At 45.1% G+C, this 22,228-nt stretch overlaps 1 protein-coding gene across 2 annotated transcripts in view; it reads left to right on the forward strand.

Annotated features, from left to right (window-relative positions):
- Window positions 1–434: 434 nt before the first annotated feature.
- The window catches only part of Elapor1 (endosome-lysosome associated apoptosis and autophagy regulator 1), a 71,668-nt gene continuing 49,874 nt past the window's right edge, over window positions 435–22,228 (forward strand). For both annotated transcript variants that reach the window (XM_029475414.2, XM_021157508.3), the window contains exon 1: window positions 435–809. In XM_029475414.2, the coding sequence (XP_029331274.1) occupies window positions 657–809 (153 nt within the window). In that variant the 5' untranslated portion in view covers window positions 435–656. The remainder of the gene's footprint in view (window positions 810–22,228) is intronic.

The following is a 22,228-nucleotide window of genomic DNA, read 5'->3' on the forward strand; positions in this document are numbered from 1 at the left end:
GCTGCTTAACTATGCAGACGTCAGGGTTGCTCACTGAGACGGCTGTAAAAACGTGGATGGATTTGGTGGGGTGGAAGGATGGAACTAGATTTTGCAGTTAGTGCTGGGGCCACTCTAGGAGACGATCCCTGGAAGATAACGAAGACGCCTGTCTTCCCCTAATCGTTTTACCTGCCATGTTTACAAAATAAGATATGCTTAGAAATAGCCCCCTGCCCGGAAGAGTAATAGGTGCGAAATGAGCTGCTGCAGATGTTTTGGAGGGTTTCTCTACTGCGAGCTTTACGTAAGCCTGTTCGGTTAGTTGCAAACCCTGGCTCGTGCACTCCCACGCCGCGCGCCAGCGGTGGCGGCTGCCATGGAGACCGGCAGGTGAGCTGCACAGGCGCGCGTGGTCCCTGCCCCACCCGCGCTGAGCAAAGAGGATGCGGTTGTCAAGGCGACATGGTTAGGAGGAGGAGAGGACCGCGGGAGGAAGAAGGATGGGCTGCCTTGGCGTAGCCGCAGGGAGGTGACTGAAGCGAGTCCAGCCCCTTGCATCCTCCCCCTGTGTACCTCCTTCCTCGTTTTTTTTTTTTTTTTTTTTCCTCCTCCTGCCAGCATAAGCAGCCACCGCAGCACCTGAGCCGCTACTGCAGCTGGCTCAGGACAGAGCTATGGCTGAGCCTGGTCACAACCCCCATCCTTCTGCCAGAGACCGAGGAAAAACTGAAAGGTGCACACCCCGGCTTCTGTGGCTGTTGCTTTGGGCTGGGACCACCTTCCAGGTGACCCTGGGAACCGGACCCGAGCTTCATGCCTGCAAAGAGGTACTGTCCACTCCACCCCCTTGACCTGATCTCACTTTGGGAAAAAAAAAAAAAAAAAAAAAGAGCAAAAGAGCTTAGATCCAGATAGAGACCTTGGAGATCCAGTCACAGTTTCAGGGGCCATAGAGTTCAATTTTTTTTTTTTCCCTAGGGATGAGTAGGAGCTGGAACGAGGGAAGCAAGCTGGCGTCGTCATGGGGGAGGCCAGCCGATCGAAGGACTCCTAAAATAGATCACCCTCAGGAGCTCTCAGCAGCTCTGGCTCCGGGAGTAAGGTCCGAAAGAGTGACAGTTCTCAGAAAGAAAGAGAAAGAAGACAGTAGCTGCTTTCCAGATGGGTGAAATTACCTAGAGAGTGATTGGAAACACCGAGAGACCAAACAGAAAGAGGAAAGGAGGGAACTGGGATAAAAGTAAAGTTAGGGACTGGTAGTAGACTGGGGTAAGAAGCCCTTGGGTCTGAGGGTGGGAAGCTCGGGAGACCAGCCGTAGGATCCTACCTAGTAAGTGCCCTGTGTGTTAACATCCAGTTGCTCACAGCTGCTGACTGAGACCCTCCTGGAACGCTTCGCCTGTTCCCTTGCACACTTTGTTTAGTGTTTAGCACATGTCCCACCTTCTCTAGATTTTGAATTCTACAACATATTTCCCCCCACTCTCTCCTTTGAACTTATGTTAACATATGCCACAAGTCCTTTTCAAGGTGTCTCTAAAATGTTAACAACATAATTCACAAAAGAGGTAGTGAATGTCTTCTAACAACCACAACAACAAAAATGATTTTGAAAATTGGTTTTTGGGGGGCAAATGACAAGACATTAGGAATACCAAAGTTAAATAGTATTAGTGAAATAACGATATTTGGTTTGTGCTCTCAGTGACTTAAAAACATATGGTAGAGACGACATTGAAATATTTACAAGAACTATATTGGGGAAGGCAGAATAAAATTTATCTATGCAGAATGTGAGAGATTTGAAAACATGTCAGAAGTCTAGCACTGTAGGAGAGATGCTAAATATCAGACCTAGCTAAGGTTTTGAGGGGTTAAAATAGTCCTTTAAGTCACCAGTGTTAATTAACAATGCCAGTGCAGTCCCATAAATACAAGTATAATTATGGAGGGTCCTAACCACTAGCCTATCTACAACATAGCAAATCACAAAAGAAGCCAGTGGGATTCATTAATATTTGAGTGGCCCATGGGTACCGGCCTTGGTGGTGCATCCCTTTAATCTCAGCACTTGGGAGGCAGAGGCAGGTGGGTCTTTGTGAGTTTGAGGCCAGCCTAATCTACAAATCAGGTTCTAGGACATAGCATGTTCCACAAAGGGAGAAAAAAAAATGGCTCTGGCTCAGTGGTGAAGAGAACTTGCTGCCTTTGTAGAAAATCTGAACTCAGTTCTCAGAAGGCATAAGACAGCTCACAGCCATCTCTAAGTCCAGTTTCAGGGGATTTGACGCTCTCTCTTGGTCTCTGAGGGCACTGCAGGCGTGCAGTACACATTCATGCACACAGGCAAGCATTCATATACATAAAATAAAAAAAATTAAAAATGAACTGACCCCATGGCTGGGACCTAGCTACAAGGACTATTTGAACCCCTCAGCACCTCAACTACATTTGACCCTTGGCTTTCCTCCTGCAGTGCTAGACTTTTGTTTTCAAACCTCCCACATTTTGCAGAGTTGACAAAGTGCTCCCTTCGCATGCATGAAGCCCTGGGTTTGATTCTTCAGTACTGAGTAAACCAGATGGAGTGGCCTATGTCTGTAATCTTAGCACTTGGGAGGTAGGGGCAGCAGGACCAGAAATCCAAGGTCATTCACAGCTCCATAGTGAGACACAGGCTCCAGAGAGTCATCCTCTGACCTTCATGTGCACACTGTGGGATGTGTGCCCATATTCATATACATAGTATGAACACACAGAAAAAAAAAAAACCCCTGCAACCACTGGAAAATGACCCCAGTCAGCAGGCCTTTTAGAACTTTTGCTAGTCCCAATAATACCCTGGCCGTGACCATAAACAACTACATTTTTACCGAGCCACTTCACGATAGATTTTAAAGATGACCATGAACGGGATGATCTTCCCAGTGACCTCAGTTCACTGGCCTTGGTGGCCTGTGGCCTAGTTGCCTTGCCTAAGTGTTAAACACTGTCATTTCCTTTGTAGAAGATAAGAATTCTACCATACAACTGCCGCCTGTCATTTGTCCACTGTGACATATAAGACATTGAATTGAAGGCCTTGGACACTTACACCGTCCTGGTTAAGAGGGAGGGAAGAATATTAACATAAGAATTCTATGTTGTGTGCATATTCGGTCTTTAGACTTATTTAAACCACAAATATTTGCTTACGAGTAAGTGAGTCGAAGGCAGTGGAAAGGTGTTCAACACTCCACAGTTTGGGGAGCTGTGGAACGGGCATTCTGCTAACGACAACCCCAGGGATGCCTGTCCTGAAGATGGAAAGATAAAAATGGACCTCAAATACAAAATAGAGTTACTTCACCCCTACTTCTTGGCTCAGCCTCTTTAGCTAGACCCACACCTTTTGCCATGTTGAAATAGCTTTGGAGGCCTTCTCGTTGGCCAGGGGCATCAGCAAGCTCTGTTTACACTCTCCTGAGCAAACAGCCTCTGAACACCCTTGACTCCTAAATAATAAGGAAGAGAATGAGTCCAATATTACAAAGTTCTTCATTAAGCAATACGAGCTGATCCAGCGAGTTTGGGGGTTTCCAGTTCTTAAACGGTGAAAATCTAGTCCGAGGGAGACTGTCTCGTCTTAGTTCTTGATTTTCCTATGGATTTCTCAGGAGCCTCTGTAGGGTATCAATGCCATGGCCTCTTATAAAACCAAGACTGCTCCTAGTGATAGTACTGCTGCCACGGACTATTTATAAAAGCTGAGACCTCCAACCGGATTAAAGCAGGAAGAAGGGAGACTTGGTTGGAGGTTTTATTGAGGTGGCAGAGCACAGGGAGAGGAAACTGCTGGAGGTGTGCCAGGGCTTGGCACTCCTGTCTCAGGTTTACAATAATCAGGGTCACCAGTGGAACTAAACATCCTGGATGCTGTTTGTCCACATGAGTCACTCCTTTAGCTCTGTGCTGGCCCCGGCTAATTGCCGACTGAGACCCAAACAGTTTTTTTTTTTTTTTTAAACATAGTGCAACAAATCTAAATCAAAGGAGAGGAGCAGAAAACCGCCTCTGGTATGGTCTGCCTTGTCCGGAGGCTGTTGTGCTAATAGCCCCCAGAGGGACTTCCCAATCCATACTGAAAGGCCCAGGGGGCCCTAGGATTCTGGCAGACATGGATTGGAATACGATTTGTTGAGTGAGTGATGAGTCTGCCATTTAGTAAGGAATCAAGAGATCACTAACTTCTGACAGCCTCCGATTCCTGTCCTATAAAATGGAGGGAGTCCTCTGCCAGAGTGGTACAGTGCCCTTAAGCGAATGGGCCATCTCTCCAGTGCCATTACCCCCTGTCATTCCTAACACTCTGGAGGTGGAGGGAGAGGAATTCAAGGTAACCTTGGGCTATGCAGAAAATTCAAGAACAACCTGGGCTACAGGAGACCTTGTTTAGAAAATAAAAGGAGGGAGAGAGAGAGAGAGAGAGAAAGACTTTTACAATTAGAAGCCACCAAGGCTGGATGTTTAAAGCATCTGCCGAAACTAACGAAGAGGAGGCCATTCGCTATCAGAAGGGACTAAGGACACTGGGATCTGGACATTTGAGAAGCAATTTTGTGTATTTGTGTGACTGAACCCATACCAGAATCATGATTATCAGACTTAAGACATTTAAAAATCGGTACATATCATCTTCACGTAAATTGAAATACACTGGCAAGACCGAGAGAAGATTTAAAAAGAAAAACAAAACCAGCACCTAGAATCCCATCACTCAGAAGCTGTGTGTATACCTGCGAGGGAGGTTTACACCTCCCAGAGGCCCAGAGTGAGGAGGAGATCAAGCTAGCTCAGCTTTCTAGCACTTCCACTCCGTAGCTAGGAGGTTATTCCATCTCCGCAGCCGCTTCTCTTTGATATGGGGGTGTTGGGAGTCAGGGAGACCGTTTGGTATAAGACGCTTGTCTGGCCTGTGTGAGACCATGAGCCTGGTCTCTAGCACTGAAAGAAAAAGAGAAGGAAGATACTAATAACACTCCGTTCACTACAGCAATTTACGTGAGTTAATCATGGGCGGAACTTAGGTCAAATCTTGGCATAGTAAGTATCCAATAACTCTTAGTGGTTACAACTGTGTTTTAGAGAAAGTCAAACTGACCCTGACTTATGATAATAAAATTGTTAAGTGCTGAGGTTGGGGTAATGGCTCAGCAGTTGGGAGCATTGTCTGGACTTCCAGGGGACTAGGGTTCAATCCCCACAGTGTGACTCACAACCATCTATAAGTCCAGTTGACGGAAGTCCAGTGCCGTCTTCCAGCCTCCACAGGCACCAGGAACACACTTGGCTCACAGACGTCCATGCAGGCAAAATACCCATACATAAGAATACATTAAAAAGGAGTCACTATGGACCTAAGGGTGATGGAGGTGGGTTGACCTGAAAGCTGAGTGTGATGTCACTCACCTGCAGTCCTGGAAAACAGAAGCAGGGTGGGGGAAGGGGAGATGGAGGGAATGAGGGGTCAGGGCTTGTGAGGGGTGTGTGGGTGATTACAGAAGGTTTGATATCCTTGTCTTTAAAAAACAAAAACAAACAACAACAACAACAAAAAAAAACAACGAACGTGAGGCTAATGTGGGTAACCCCAGCACGTGGGACAGAAGAGCTGCCTCAAGTTACACAGGAGCATGGGCCACACTGGGAGTTTTAGGGGACCTTGGCTACATACAGAGTTAAACCCTATCTGAAAGCAGAGCAAACACATTTACTAAATAAGGAGAGGGAAACAGATGTGAAAGGCATTCTGGGAAAAGGTGGTGGAACTTGGTAAAGAGTCGGGGGCTGTGGCCCTCTGCTCTGTGGCCCCAGCTGTGGGAAGCAATGCCTAGGTATGTCTAGGACTCCAAGGAACTAGACCATTATTTTTGTTTCATCTTAATTAAGTGAAAGTTAAAATAGATACTGAACTACTGAAGACCTTTTTAACTCAGTTTGAGATGACTTGGGTAAATGAATAATTTTCTTCCTTTTTGTTTTTTCTGCTTTTTGTATTTTTGTTTTTTGGTTTTTGGTTTTTTTTTTTGGCTTTTTCGAGACAGGGTTTTTCTGTGTAGTCCTGGCTGTCCTGGAGCTCACTCTGTAGACCAGGCTGGATTTGAACTCAGAGATCTGCCTGCCTCTGCCTCCCAAGTGCTGGGATTAAAGGTGTGCGCCACTACTGCCCGGCATGAATATATTTTCTTAGCTACAGTTTTTATACAATCAAAATGGGGACCAGACGCTCTGGATGAATGTTTGGTGCTGAAATGAGCCATATCTTAATACCTACCAATTCTGAAGACTGAATATAAGAAGAGCACCACAATAGTTTATAATAACTATAAGTTGATATGGTCTAGATAGATACTATGTAAATGTAACCTACTATTAAAATCTCACCCTTTTCATTCTTTACATTTTTGAGAAAAATGGAAAAGTCTGTAGGAGGCTCACATTTCTCTGGGACATTGCTGGCCTGCAGATAGTGGATTCTGCCCGGTTCTATTTCAGCCACATGACCTTTTTCCTCTCCAGCTGGTCACTTCGCAGACAAGAGGGGCAACGTCCAGCTGTTTTGCCTGTGTGATTTGTTTCTGAGTCCCCTTCAGATTTCTACATAGCCAACCCACAGGGACAAAACCTCCTGGAGACTTCACTTCCAGTTCTAGCCTTGCCTTGCCTCGCCTCGCCTCGCCTCGCCTCGCCTCGCCTCGCCTCTCCTCTCCTCTCCTCTCCCCTCTCCCCTCTCCCCTCTCCCCTCTCCCCTCTCCCCTCTCCCCTCTCCCCTCTCCCCTCTCCCCTCTCCCCTCTCCCCTCTCCCCTCTCCCCTCTCCCCTCTCCCCTCTCCCCTCTCCCCTCTCCCCTCTCCCCTCTCCCCTCTCCCCTCTCCCCTCTCCCCTCTCCCCTCTCCCCTCTCCCCTCTCCCCTCTCCCCTCTCCCCTCTCCCCTCTCCCCTCTCCTCTCCTCTCCTCTCCTCTCCTACTGGGGCATATAAAGTTTGCAATACCAAGGGGCCTCTCTTCCAATGATGACCAACTAGGCCATCTTCTGCTACAGATGCAGCTAGAGACACGAGCTCTGGAGGGTACTGGTTAGTTCATATTGTTGTTCCACCTATAGGGTTGCAGACCCCTTCAGCACCTTGGGTGCTTTCTCTAGCTTCTCCATTGGGAGCTCTGTGTTCCATCTTATAGATGACTGTGAGCATCCACTTCTGTATTTGCCAGTCACTGGCATAGCCTCATACGAGACAGCTATATCAGGGTCCCTTCAGCAAAATTTTGCTGGCATATGCAATAGTGTCTGGGTTTGGTGGCTGATTATGGGATGGATCCCCAAGTGGGGTAGTCTCCGGATAGTCCATCCTTTCATCTTAGCTCCAAACTTTGTCTCTGTAACTCCTTTCATGGGTATTTTGTTCCCTATTCTAAGGAGGAATGAAGTATCCGTGCGTTGGTCTTCCTTCTTCTTGATTTTCATGTGTTTTGCAAATTGTATCTTGGGTATTCTAAGTTTCTGGGCTAATATCCACTTATCAGTGAGTGCATATCTAATGACTTCTTTTGTGATTGGCTTACCTCACTAAGGATGATATCCTCCAGATACATCCATTTGCCCAAGAATTTCATAAATTCATTGTTTTTAATAGTTGAGTAGTAAGTACTCAATTGTGTAAAAATGTACCACATTTTCTGTATTCATTCCTCTGTTGAGGGACATCTGGGTTCTTTCCAGCTTCTGGCTATTATAAATAAGGCTGCTATGAACATAGTGGAGCATGTGTTCTTATTACCAGTTCGAACATCTTCTGGGTATATGCCCAGGAGAGGTATTGCTGGATCTTCTGGTAGTACTATGTCCAATTTTCTGAGGAACTGCCAGACTGACTTCCAGAGTGGTTGTACAAGCTTGCAATCCCACCAGCAATGGAGGAGTGTTCCTCTTTCTCCACATCCTCACCAACATCTTCTGTCACCTGAATTTTTGATCTTAGCCATTCTGACTGGTGTGAGGTTGAATCTCAGGGTTGTTTTGATTTGCATTTCCTTGATGATTAAGAATGTTGAACATTAGCCGGGCGTGGTGGCACACGCCTTTAATCCCAGCACTCGGGAGGCAGAGGCAGGCGGATTTCTGAGTTCGAGGCCAGCCTGGTCTACAAAGTGAGTTCCAGGACAGCCAGGGCTATACAGAGAAACCCTGTCTCGAAAAACCAAAAAAAAAAAAAAAAAAAGAATGTTGAACATTTTTTCAGGTGCTTCTCAGCCATTCGGTATTCCTCAGGTGAGAATTCTTTGTTTAGCTCTGTACCCCATTTTTAATGGGGTTATTTGAATTTCTGGAGTCCAGCTTCTTGAGCTCTTTGTATATATTGGATATTAGTCCCCTATCAGATTTAGGATCGGTAAAAATCTTTTCCCAATCTGTTGGTGGCCTTTTTGTCTTATTGACAGTGTCTTTTGCCTTACAGAAACTTTGCAATTTTATGAGGTCCCATTTGTCAATTCTTGATCATACAGCACAAGGTATTGCTGTTTTGTTTAGGAATTTTTCCCCTGTGCCCATATCTTCAAGTCTTTCCCCCACTTTCTCCTCGATTAATTTCAGTGTCTCTGGTTTTATATGGAGGTCTTTGATCCACTTAGACTTGAGCTTTGTACAAGGAGATAAGAATGAATCAATTCGCATGTTCTACATGATAACCTTCAGTTGTGCCAGCACCATTTGTTGAAAATGCTGTCTTTTTTCCACTGGATGGTTTTAGCTCCCTTGTCAAAGATCAAGTGACCATAGATGTGTGGATTCATTTCTGAGTCTTCAATTTTATTCCATTGATCTACCTGTCTGTTGCTGTACCAGTACCATGCAGATTTTATCACAATTGCTCTGTAGTAAGGCTTAATGTCAGGCATGGTGATTCTACCAGAGGTTCTTTTATTGTTGAGAATAGTTTTTTGCTATCCTAGGTTTTTTATTATTCCAGATGAATTTGCAAATTGCCCTTTCTAACTTAGTGAAGAGTTGAGTTGGAATTTTGATGGGGATTGCATTGAATCTGCAGATTGCTTTTGGCAGGATGGACCCTTACATTTTCAACTCAGATGTAGCTTTTGATTAGATAACTTTTCAATTAAAAATGAAGAAAAGGAGGAGAAGGAAGATGAAGAGGAGGAAGATCTATATCAGCTTTTGCCATGCTATAAACCCTCCCTTAAGACTTAGTGTTTTAAAGGAGTAACTATTGTTTGGCTCAGAACTGTGTAGTTTCTCCAGGTTGATTGTTGAGGTCTAGGCAGGATGACTAATCGTTGCTAGGCTCCCATACAGGACTGTGGTAAGTTGGTGGTTGTGAGCTAGGGTACCGTGTCCAGGTGTCTAGCAGTTGGCAGGCTGTTAGTGGGACACCTCTGTTCCGTTCCTTGTTTCTTATTTTCCAGCTCAGACCCACTTACACTATGGTCTCAGAGTTCCAGGTCATGGGAAAGCAGCATATACCCAAGCACACACACATAAGCAAAATACATTTAAAGGTAATGTTCTGTTGTTGTTTAAAGACCAAAAGCAATTTAGGAGAAAAGGATGTCTTTTAACCTATAGGTTATATATAGCTCACTATTAAGAAAAACCAAGGCAAGAACTCAAAGCAGAAGGAACTCAAAGGAGCAGAAACCATGAAGGAATCCTCCTCATTTTCTACCGCTCATTCATCTTGCTTTCTTATATAACCCAAGATCAGCTGCTTAGGGATGGCACCATCCACAGTAGGCTGAGTATTCCCACATCGATCATTCATCAAGAAAATGCACCACAGACACGCCCGCAGGCCAGTTCTATGGAGGCACTTGAGGTTCCCAGGTGATTCTATAGCGTGTGGCATGTTGACAAAAACTAGCCAGCACGGTGGACCAGATTGGTTTTGGACCTCCAATCCTCCTTCGAATTTCAGCCATAAAGTTAAAATATCGAAATGAACATGTGCATACAAGTTTTAGATGTTTGCTTGATCGCCATTGGGGTAACTTTGGCCCTGCCCTTCCCTTCCTCTCCTGTTCTCTCCCCTCCTTCCCTTCCTTATTGAATGGCCCAGGTTTACTAGACAGCCAGTTTCTCTAGATAGATAAACCGAGAACTGCTAATTTTATGCCATAACTTCCGAGTGCTGGGATTACAGGAGTTTAACCACACCCAGTGTGACATTTCTTCAATTTTGAGACTATGTAGCCTTGGCTGTCCTAGAACTCACTCTGTAGACCAGGTTGGCCTTGAATTTATAAAGATCTGCCTGCTTCTGCGTGAGTGCTGGGACTAAAGGCATGTACCACCATCAGCCGGCTCATTTCTTCAGTCCTTAAATCATGTTCCTAGAAATGGGAATACCCTAGTCAAAGGATGAATTATATAGTTTATATTGCTTAATTTTTCTCAATTTCTCTTTTGGAGAAATTGTATCAGTTTTATTTCCCATTAATCTTGTATAGTCTTATCTTTTATCAAGTTGAAGTTTATGAATGAAAAATGTGAGATTTTAGCTGGTCGTGGTGGCGCATGCCTTTAATCCCAGCACTCGGGAGGTAGAGGCAGGTGGATTTCTGAGTTTGAGGCCAGCCTGGTCTACAAAGTGAGTTCTAGGACAGCCAGGGCTATACAGAGAAACCCTGTCTTGAAAAACAAACAAAAAGAAAAACAAAACAAAACAAAAAACAAAAACAGTGAGATTTTAATCAAAGCTGGAGGTGTGGGGGTTTGTCACTTTTTTCACTATAAAATGATCCACACCCATGGGTGTGTCTGGTGCCCATGAGGGTCAGAACGCTTGTGAGCCATTTTGTGGGTACTGGGACTGAACCCAGGTCCCCTGCAAGAACAAGAAGTGCTCTAAAACGCTGAGCCATCTCTTCAGTTTTATTTTTCTTTAGTTTTTTTACTGTGTGTGCATGCATGCCTGTTTGTGTGTCTCTATGGTGGGTGTGCATATAACACAGAGCGCTGTGGAGGTCAGAAGACGGCTTGTGGAAGTCAGTTCTTTTCTTCCACCATGTGAGTCCCTGGGAATTGAACTCAGGTGGTCAGGTGTGGAAGCAATGCCTTTACCTCTGAGCCATCCCAGACCCAAGCCTGTATTTTAGCTATCCATCTCTTCTGGCTAGAATGCAAACTCTGTATGGGCTAATATCTTCATATGCTTAAGTCATGTCTATACTTCTAAAGCTTATCATGATGGAAATACTTCAGTTACTTTTCCTGAATTAAGCCCAGTTTGGAGATGATGAAATTAAGGTACAAAGAGATATTAACCTGCCAGAAGTTACGCAGCAAGTTTTGGGTAGGAGCTCAGGCAGCTGGGTTCTTAGCCACCATGCTGTCTGCCTGTCCTTGCCCCAAATCCAAACAGTCAAATGGTATGAGCATTGTGTCTACAAGTCTCCAAAGACAAACACATGTCAGCACTTCCACATGACATCCTTTTTGTCTGTATGTTTTTCAAGACAGGGTTTCTCTGTGTATCCCTGGCTGTCTTGGAACTCATTATGTAGACCAGGCTGGCCTCGAACTCATAGAGATCTTCCTGCCTCTGCCTCCCAAATGCTGAGATCAAAGGTGTGTGCCTCAATCATCCAGACACTGTTTTGGGGATATTTTGTTCCCAAAGAAAATATATGCCCTTTTAAAAAGTTTATAAAAATTGCACCAGCATATCTTATTTATATTTTGTTTTCATTATGATAAATCTCATTAGTGTGTGAGCGTGATGTGCGTGTGGCCATCAGAGGACAGCTTTGTGAAGCTGGTTCTTGCCTTCCACCTTTACATAGGTTCTGGGGGTTGAACTCAGGTCATTAGGCTTGCACAACGGTTAACCAGCTGAGCCGTCTCCCCAGAGCTGAGCGTCATATATTGAAATTCACTTCTCAGTGATTGATTCCAGTCATGTATAGCAATGCTCCGGGGAATATCCTCTCACAGGTCGATGGAGATTTGAGCCCATCTCTAGAATAAATTCTTTAAAAATAAGACCGCTGTGTCAAAGAGTATGCTTAACATTTCTATAGGAGTCTAACGTCTAGTCAGCAGCACTGACTTAAAGACATCATTAGCCTTCTCTGTGACAGGCTCAGGGGAGATGTTGCCTGTGAGAACATCCCACAGAGCTAGTTGACCTCAGGGAATTACTGAGACATGAAGGGCAAGGCTAGAAGGCCTGTCAGCTTTAACAGGCTACCAGTTGTCTAAATCAAGGAAGTTAAGCAGTGGCTAATTTTTTTTAAATGTGTATGTCAAGTTCCTAGGTTTTGCTCAGTCTGTCCTGTTTTGTTTTTCTTTCTTGAGCTCCTGCTGTATATTGTCCCAGATTAAAGAACAGAACAGATCATTATAGTCAGGGCTTGACGGCTGGCTGAGACAAGTACACCTTCGTACTCGGCAAACGCCGAGTCTGGAACGTAATGTACGGTTATCATCTATCTATTCTTTACCTTTTGCTTGTCACGGATCATCACATACATTATTAAAGGCGGAGATAGCGATGTATCCAGAAAAGGAAATAGGTTAAAGCGCATGGCTTTCTACTTTTAGTGTGTATGCATGCTCGTGCACGTGAGCACCCCGTGCTCTGATCCAGGCGTGGAGGTCGGATGACAAGGTGTGAAGGTTGGCTCTTTCTGCCATGTGGATCTCAGGGATCAAACTTTAGTCTGTCGTGCTTGGCGGCAAGTGGCTTTACACACTGAGCCACGGTCCTGTGTCAGCTCAGGTTAAAGGTTTTCTAAACCTGCATCTTTCTAGTGATATGAAGTAAAAAGGAAAAATCAGACAATTGCATAATGCCTTCCTAGTGAGATGATGAGGGGATGAAGGATGTGTGGACCCAGGTGTGAGCAGCAAAGGTCGGACCAGCCGGAGTGTGCAAACTGGAGTTACTAGGAGTCTCTCACTATGAAAGAAGACACTCCTTCCACTTTTAGATAACCCTAAAATCTAAGGTAAAAAAGAAAGCCATTGATAACCCCAACTTACTATTATTACTTTGTATATGTGTACATGTTTGTATATGTTGTATATGTTTGTATATATACTACCATGGACATGTGGAGGTCAGAGGATAACCCTTGAGTGGCTGGCTTTTTCCTTCTCCCATGGGGACCAAACTCATCCTCAGGCTCAGCAGCTGATGCCTTTGCCAGTTGAACCATCTGTCTGTCTACCCTGATTGCACTTATTAACCTCTTAATTTTTTAATGTGCAAGACCTAAGGCCAAAGGAGGTCAACAGGTTTGCTTGTTCTAAGGAGCATCATCTGCACGGTGCCTTTAGAGGTTGATGTTGAGGGGGCATGGATGCGGGGACCTTTCTGTTCTTTCTCACCTTCTTAAAAAGTAGGTTCAGCCGAGATATATAGAAAGTTTAAGTTTATTTAGCAAAAAACAAAAACAAAACAAAACAAACAAAAAAAACCCCACAACAACAGAAGCAGCACAATGCAAAGCAGGCACCCTAAAGTGATCGTAGTGGGAGCCCAAGATGGGGAGCAGCTTGGTTGGTTCTGTGTTGTGGATCAGACAGGTAGCACATTCCTGAGGTAGGATGAGCCTTTTTCTGTCCCAAATCAGGGTGAGCTAGAGCTTTCTTCTAAGTCTTTCCTTTCATACTTGCCACAAAAAGGAGGGGTTATCAAAGCCACGATGCAAGAGCTGGTATAACGAGTGAGGTCCTTTAAGGAGTCGAACTTTTCATTAGTGTGCATGTGTGAGTGATGCCCTGGTGTGTTAATTGGTGATACAGTGGGAACAACCCAACTGCAACTTCAAGGGTTTTAATCACTTACTGGTTCTCTGATTGTCAGCAGCCACCAGACACCGCTGCAGTTTTCTTTGCCAACTTCATATCTAAATCCCAGCCTACAGCATGCTCTAGGGTGGACTCCTGTTTCTGGAATAAGTAGAAGCTTCTTAGAAATCATCCTTACAATTCAGTCTGGGCCAGGCAGACTGCATGCTTTAATCCCAGTACTCAGGAGGCAGAGGCAGGTGGATCTCTATAAGTTTGAGGCCAACTTGGTTTACCTATTGAGTCCCAGGCCAGCCAAGGCTGCACAGTGAAACCCTGTCTCCAACCAACCATCTAACCAGCCAGACGGCCAACAACCAGCAACAAAACAAATTTAGTCTGTTGCAATTCGACGTAAGGATATATAAAAGGACCACGTACCTGTGTGTGTTCCCTAGGAGAGGCTTTGCAAGAGCCAGCTGCAGCCTTCCGAGGACTGCTTTGTTGTTTACCCGTGAGCCCTGTCCTTCCTCTAACCCGTCAACTCACATGGCTTAGACTCAGCTGCAAGCTCTTTTGCTTCGCTTTTCTATCGTCCTGATCATGTCCCTTTAACCTTAACACTCATTTCAACTCACACACTGGTTTTCATTGTGACATTACAAGTCTGGACTTAGGGTAGCTCTTAGGGGAGATTCAGTCACAAGGCATGTGCAGTTCCTAGGAGTGTTTAACCTCTGGTCCTGAGCAATGAAGTGCTTGATGCATGCGTGTGTGTGCGTGTGTGTGTGTGTGTGTGTGTGTGTGTTTATGAGTGCACCAGTGCTTGTCTATGAGAAGGTCAGAGGATGACACCTGGAATCTTCCTCCAAATCCTTCTCGGCCTTATTGCCTTGAAGCTCTTTGTTTCAGTTAGGATGAGGGGTTGGTGAAAAAGCTTCCAGGATCTGCCTGTCTCTGAGCCCTAACTGCTGGACTACAGCCATGCACAGCTACATGTGCATGCTACACGTGCTTGTTACATGGGTTCTGGAGATTCAAATTCAGGTCTTCATGTGTGCACAGTGAGTGTTCTGAGCCACTGAGCCATTTTTCCAGCCCCATACATTTTAAAATATTTTGAACTGTCTTAGTCAGGGTTTCTATTCCTGCACAAACATCATGACCAAGAAGCAAGTTGGGGAGGAAAGGGTTTATTCGGCTTACACTTCCATACTGCTGTTCATCACTAAAGGAAGTCAGGACTGGAACTCAAGCAGGTCAGGAAGCAGGAGCTGATGCAGAGGCCATGGAGGGATGTTCTTTACTGGCTTGCTTCCCTGGATTGCTCAGCCTGCTCTCTTATAGAACCAAGATTACCAGCCCAGAGATGGTCCCACCCACAAGGGGCCTTTCCCCCTTGATCACTAATTGAGAAAAATGCCTTACAGTTGGATCTCATGGAGGCATTTCCTCAACTGAAGCTCCTTTCTCTGTGATAACTCCAGCTGTGTCAAGTTGACACACAAAACCAGCCAGTACAAGAACCAAAATGTATTAAGCCCCCTCCTTTCTACATTTCACATTTAGAACGTAGAATTTTCTCCTACTTGGAGATAAGGAGCCCAAATAGATCCAAGGAGGGATCATACCCAACTCCACAAAGTCTCTTCCTTTGTTCTCAATCAAGGGCACTTTCCCAAAACTCTATTTCCCAACTTATATCATAAGAGAACTGGTCAGGCTTTTGTTTTGTTTTGTTTTGTTTTTGAGCCAGTGTCTCAAACTAATTTTTGTAGCTTCAGATGACATTAAATTTATAATTTTTCTGCTTCCACTTCCCAAGTGGAATTATAAGAAATCTGATTTAGGGTCTCAGGCCCAATAGGCAGACACCTCACCCTCCCCACCCCCCATTTCCCCTTTGGATCTCTCGAGAAAGGGGTCTTACTTTGTAATTCTTGCTGTTTTAGAACATGCTATATAGATGAGGACAGCCTTATACTGGCACGGCCTTCCTGTCTCTGCCTCCCATGTGCTAGTGTTAATAGGAATGAGCCACAACAATAGACCGTCAGGTTCTTAAAGTCTTGGTTGGACTGAGAACCTGAACTCTGAACATTTTGGGGCGGGGTTCACTGATGCCTTACCCTGGGAAAAGAAATCAGAGTGTTAAGTGTATGTATATAATATGTACATATATGTGTGTATGTGTATGTGGTTAACCTCCTTAGTCACTGCACTATCAGAAAGTGCAGATTTCCCCTAATATGCGACTGTGAATTGTTAGCACACGAAGAAGGTTGTCAGACACTTAGGAAGCATCTTCAGTTTGGTCTGCACAGAAAGTTCCAGGCCAAACAGGGGCTACCTTTATAAAAGGACCTTGCCTTAAATAAACAACAGAGTGGACATTCTTCAACTGGAGTTCCTTAAAAATATCCTACTAATACCTGTTGTTCCTGATTAAGGAGATGGTTACATGAACTTGGGGGATCCTTTGGGATCCACACATCTGGTGCAGAGGAGGAGAAGCCTTTTCTTCCGAGAGGTTTCACCTTTGCCAGCCCAGCGGCAGAGCTGCTCTCTCAATGCTGCTCCCTTTGCTTGGAGCTCTAATTCCCTCCACAGTATACAGGCTCTGGGTTGTATTGATTGATTGATTGATTGATTGATTGGATTTCTTTGGACTATCAAGAAATATTGTGGGGCTGGAGAGATGGCTCAGTGGTTAAGAGTACTGACTGCTCTTCCTGAGGTCCTGAGTTCAATTCCCAGCAACCACATGGTGGCTCACAACCATCTGTAATGGGATCCGATGCCCTCTTCTGGTGTGTGTCTGAAGACAGCGACGGTGTACTCGCTAAATAACTCAATAACTAAATAAAATATTTTAAAAAAAGAAAAGAAATATTGTCCATATTGGTACCTGGCTCTGGAGAACAGAGCACTTCTCCTTTGAAAATATCAGTAACAAGTTCTCTCTAGAAATTGTGGGTTGGGGGTTATTATTTTTTATTCTGTAAGATATTTACCCTTTCTCTGATGTTTAAAAACTTTTGAAAAAAATTACATATTTTGTGTATGTGTGTGGGTGGTGCAGTTATGCACAGTATGGGTGTGGAGGTCTGAAGACAACTTGCAGGAGTCTGTTCCTTCCACCATAAGGGCCTTGGGGATCGAACTCAAGTTATCTGGCTTGACAGCAATCACCTTCATCCACTTAACCATCTCACTGGCCTCTTAGATTTAATAACTTTAATTTCCAAAGTTTTAAAATAATTTATTCACCAAGTTATCTCCTTTGTGTGTGTGTGTGTGTTTGTTTGTTTGAAACAGGCTTTCATTATGTAGCCCTGGCTGGCCAAGAACTCACTGTGTAGATCAGGATGGTTTTGAACCCACAGAGATCTACCTGCTTCTGCCTCTGGAGCACTAGTATTAAAGTCGTGCTCCGTCACACTGGTCTCTATGTTATTTACTAAACATGATGGACTAAGCCCAGAAAGATATGGTAGGAACTCCATGCCTGCAAGTATGTGGCTGTCAAAGGAACAGGCAGTTGCAGGAAGTTACAAAGAGAGATGAAGGATGTGACAGAAAGGGGTCAGATGGGTACCAGCAGCAGGCACAGCAGCCTCTGGGGCCCAGCATCAGATCCTAGCCCAACAGACAACCAGACTCAGGCATGCTGCAGCATCTCAAGGGTTCATTTATCCAGGAAGATCAAGAAGATGATGAGTGTCCTTTGAAAGGTCGTTGCAAAAATGAGGGGGAAAAGGCGCTCATGATGATTGTCTGTGGTAGTTGCTGGGTTGCTCTGACAAAGTGCTATACATCGAGGGCTTTAAAACAACCAAATATGGGGTGGAGAGACGGCTCAGTGTTTTAGAGCATTTGTTGCTCTTCTGAAGGTCCCAGCAACCACATGGTTGCTCACAATTGTCTGGTACTGTCTTCTGGTGTATAGATAGATGTACACGCAGACAAAATACTCATGTACATAAATAAACAAACCTAAAAACAACCAACCAAGATGCAGGCTTTAGATCCCAGCACTTTGGAGGAAGAGGCAGGCAGATCCATGAGTTTGAGGCCAGCTTGATCTATCTAGTGAGACCCTATCTCAAAAACAAAACTGGAAATTCTAGGCATGGTTGTACAGGCCTTTAATTCTAGCACAGCGTGGGGGTGGGGGGGGTGTCAGGGATTGGGGAGAGAGTTCCAGGCCAACCAGGACCACATAGTGAGACTCTGACTGAAAGAAAAAAAGCAAAAAACTGGAATTCTTTCAGAGTTCTGGGAAGCTAGAAGTCACAAGCTGATGTGGGCAGCAGGGGCTCTTCATCCTTGGGTCCTCTCCATCCTTGGGTGCTAGAGAGAATTCTCTCTTGCCTCTTCATTGATTCTGGTGTTTGCTGGCTATCCTGGTATTCCTTGGTTTTCAGACTCTATTAGGCCATGGTATTCTTCTTGTGTGTGATGCTATCTTCTCAAGAGCTAATGATACCAGGCAGTGAATTTAAGGCTCATCCTAGTTCTCCTCCTCCTCCTCCTCCTCCTCCTCCTTCTTCTTCTTCTTCAAGACAGGGTTTCTCTGTGTAGCCCTGGCTGTCCTGGAACTCACTCTGTAGACCAGGGTGGCCTTGAACTCAGAGATCTACCCACCTCTGCCTTCTGAGTGTTGGGATCAAGGGCATGTGCAACCACAGATTTGGGCCCATCCTAATTTAATATAACCTTAACTAATTATATCTTCAAAGATACTATTTCTATTAAAGTTACATTGTAAGTCCCAGGTGGCCAAGTGTTTTAGGTAGAAACAGCAGTACCCCAGAGGGAGCTATGGGAACTATCCAGTAGCAATATGCAGATGAGGGCTGGGGATGAACCTTGGCTGATGGAGTGCTTGCTTATCTTTCTTCTGAGTGCAGTCCCATAACCATGTGACTTGGGTGTGGTGGTGAAGGCAGGAGTATCAGGAGTTCAAAGGTCATTTTAGATCACATTGCAAGTTCCAGGACACATAAGACCTTCTCTAACAAACAAACAAACAAACCCCACCAGAGGAAGATACTTAGAAAACTTTTTTAAGCAAAGTCAATGTAAATTTCTTCCTTAAAAAAATATTTTATTTTATATGTGTGTGTGTGTGTGTATTTGTGTGCGCAAGGGCCAAACATTAGTCCTCTCTGAAAGACACAAGTGCTTTTAACTGCTGAGCCCTCTCTCAGCTCCCTAATCCTTACTTCTTCTATAACGTTCTCTTTAACACTCTAGTGTAGCCGGGCAGTGGTGGCACATGCCTTTAATCCCACCTAGATTTAAATCCACCTGGAGCTCACAACCACATGAACCACATGAACCACACGTGGGCAGGAGCTCTTGGAGGTCAGAGGAGGGCATCTAATTTCCTAGAACTAGAGTTGCAAGAGGCTGTGAGCTGCCATGTGGATGCTGGAAGCCAAACCTGGGTCCTCTGAAATAACAGACAGCTCTCTTAACAGCTGGTCCATCTTTCTAGACTCTATCAATGTTGGTGTCTTACAGAAAAGTGGAAACTCCTGTGTGTAAGGGTAAGGTGAACAAGAAAAGAATATCTGTAAGTAAAACAAATGCAGAATGCTGGAGAGACTAAGAGCACTGGCTACTCTTCCAAAGGACCCGGGTTCAAATAAAATGAGAGAGAGAGAGAGAGAGAGAGAGAGAGAGAGAGAGAGAGAGAGAGAGAGAGAGAGAGAGAGAGAGAGGAGACTGTTTTTAAGGGATTACATTTTTTAAAAAGAAAAATAATGCAAATAAACCAAAAATTCATTTCTTTAGAGTGTTTTTGTTTAGTTTTTTTCGAGACAGGGTTTCTCTGTATAGCCCTGGCTGTCCTGGAACTCACTCTGTTGGCCAGGGTGGCCTCGAACTCAGAAATCCACCTGCCTCTGCCTCCCAAGTGCTGGGATTAAAGGCGTGTGCCACCACTGCCCTGCTAGTCTAGAGTATTAAAGAGAACGTTATAGAAGAAGTAAGGATTAGGGGGCTGAGAGAGGGCTCAGCAGTTAAAAGCACTTGTGTCTTTCAGAGAGGACTAATGTTTGGTTCCTAGCACCCACCTGGAGCTCACAACCATCCATAAACTGAGTTGCAGGGGATTTGATACCCTGTTCTGACCTCTATAGGTGTCAAACACACATGTGGTGCACATGCACACAGACAAAACTCATACAAGTAAGACATTTTTAAAAGGACTTAATTGGTAAAGATTAGGGTTAGAGGGATGGCTCAGTGGGAATGGTGCGTGCTGCTCAAATGTAAGGACCTGCATTAGATCCCTAGCACCGAGTGGGGAAGCCTGACGTGGCAACTCTTGGAGAGACGGACTTGCAAAGGGCCTGGCTTGGGTGAGCACCATGTGGCAGCTCACGACCATCTGTAACTTTAGTCCCAGGGGATGTCATCTTCTGGCCTCTGTAGGCAACAGACACACTCACAGTGCACATACATACATCCAGGCAAAACACTCATACACATAAAAATTAAAACTTTTTAAAAATGAAGTCTGACATGATCGTGCACACCTGTGAACTCAGCGTTGGTGGCACAGGGACAGGAGAATCACTGGGTTCTGCTGATGACCAGGCTACCTCTAGGTTCAGTGTCACAAAGTAGAGAAGGCTTAGAGAAGATCTAACCTCTTCTTCATGCACACATGTGCACATGCGTACACACATGCATGCATGCACAGACACACAAACACACACACATACACACACATGCACACACACACACACACACACACACACATACACATACACATGGTAAAATTTTGATAAGTTCTGAAGCTGTAGCAGAGCATTTCAGGTGCAGAGAGAGCTGAGCGTATCATTGTTTCAACAATGGAATTACTAATTCCATAAAACCAACTGTTACTGAGGCAGAAACGTCTTTGTTCCCATCAGAATCCAAAAGTGCAATTCTCTGTAGAAATGGAGCATTTCGTTTAAACCACAGTAATTTCTTTTGTCTCAAATTTAAATAGAAGGGACTATGGTACTTAATTACCATCTATTAACCGTTCTAAATGCTGCCACTGATAAGAGCAGAGGGGAAAACTAGGCGGCTTGTTTATCGGTGGCCATAAAATAAAGGAGTGCCCTGACTGTTCTGTTCTCTCCAGTGACTGCTAAGCGGCCCTCCAAACCGTCCTGAAAGTGAGGTGTGTTTGGTGTCCCGCCCTAGTTCCTTCTACCAGATTTCACTCTTGGACCTAAGCCACTTGTGCTCCCACAACGTTCGTTCGAGGTGCTTGTGTGCACTCAGTCCTGGGTGATGCGCTGCCCTGAAGGGGTTGGGGTGAGGATGGGTGGGCTGGCAGGTGGTGGGAGGGGGACATGGGTCACAGAAGCAGCAGGGGTGTGCTCTCTGCTCTCACCAGCTTCAGTACAGGATAAAGGGACATTTCACCCGCTAGTAGAAGTCACAAAGAACATGACTTTGGAGGAGGGGGTGAGTTGAGGATCTCATGTCAGGTTCCTGTTTGAGGGAGAGTGGTGGTCCATACTTGTAATCCCAGTGTACAGGAGGCAGAGGCAGGAATAGACCAGGCAAGTTTGAGACCAGCTAGGTCTAAGTAGTTAGTTACAGGATACCAGCCAGGGTAACACACAGCTATCCTGTTTCAAAAAAAAAAAAAAAAAAAAAGTCTTAGAGAGAGAAAAAGAGCTGGAGAGAGATAGATGGCCCCATCAGCAAGCCAGAGAGCATGAGTTAATTCCAGAACTGGTGGAGAGGAAAAGACAGAGGATTCCTGGGGTTTACTGAGCAGGCAGTCTAACCCAAATCAGCAGGCTCCAGGTTCATTGACAACACTGTTCCAAAAAAAAAAAAAAAAAAAAAATCAGGTGGACGATGTTATAAAATATAATATGGTGAGGAGGTACCTGGCAGGCCCGTGCCAAGATGTCCCCTGAGTAATTATGCCAAGCAAACACATCTGGTATAAAGGAGGTTTGTTTGGTGGAAGGGAAGGGAAGTGAAGGAAGGGAAGGGAAGGGGGGAGGAGGGGAGGGGAGGGGGTGAGGGGAGGGGAGGGGAAGAGTGAGGGCCTAGAAAAGGGGTAGAGGCAGATAGGCAGGAGCAGAGTCCTAAGGGTGGAGAAAAGCAGATGGTGGGGAGGAGGGGAGAACTGGCTGGGAACTCATGGGAACAGAGAGGACTGGGGTGGTGCTCAGTCCTTTCTATGCTGCCTGCATCTGCAGCAGATGAGGATATAAGCCTTGCTAGGTCACTGGGAGGAGCCTAGTAGAGTTGTCTGCAAGCTAACAGACAGTTATTGAAGGCACCCAACATTCATCTATGGCATCCATGTACACACACACACACACACACACACACACGAGGTCCCTCTTCTTTGCATGGTGGATAATACTACAGTTTTGCTGAGGAAAACAGGAGGAGGGTGGAGTGAGGGCAGGGGGCAGGGCTCCCT

The sequence above is a fragment of the Mus caroli genome, unplaced genomic scaffold (assembly GCF_978045245.1).
Source record: "Mus caroli unplaced genomic scaffold, Mus_caroli_1 scaffold_3, whole genome shotgun sequence".
Classification (NCBI taxonomy): Eukaryota; Metazoa; Chordata; class Mammalia; order Rodentia; family Muridae; genus Mus; species Mus caroli.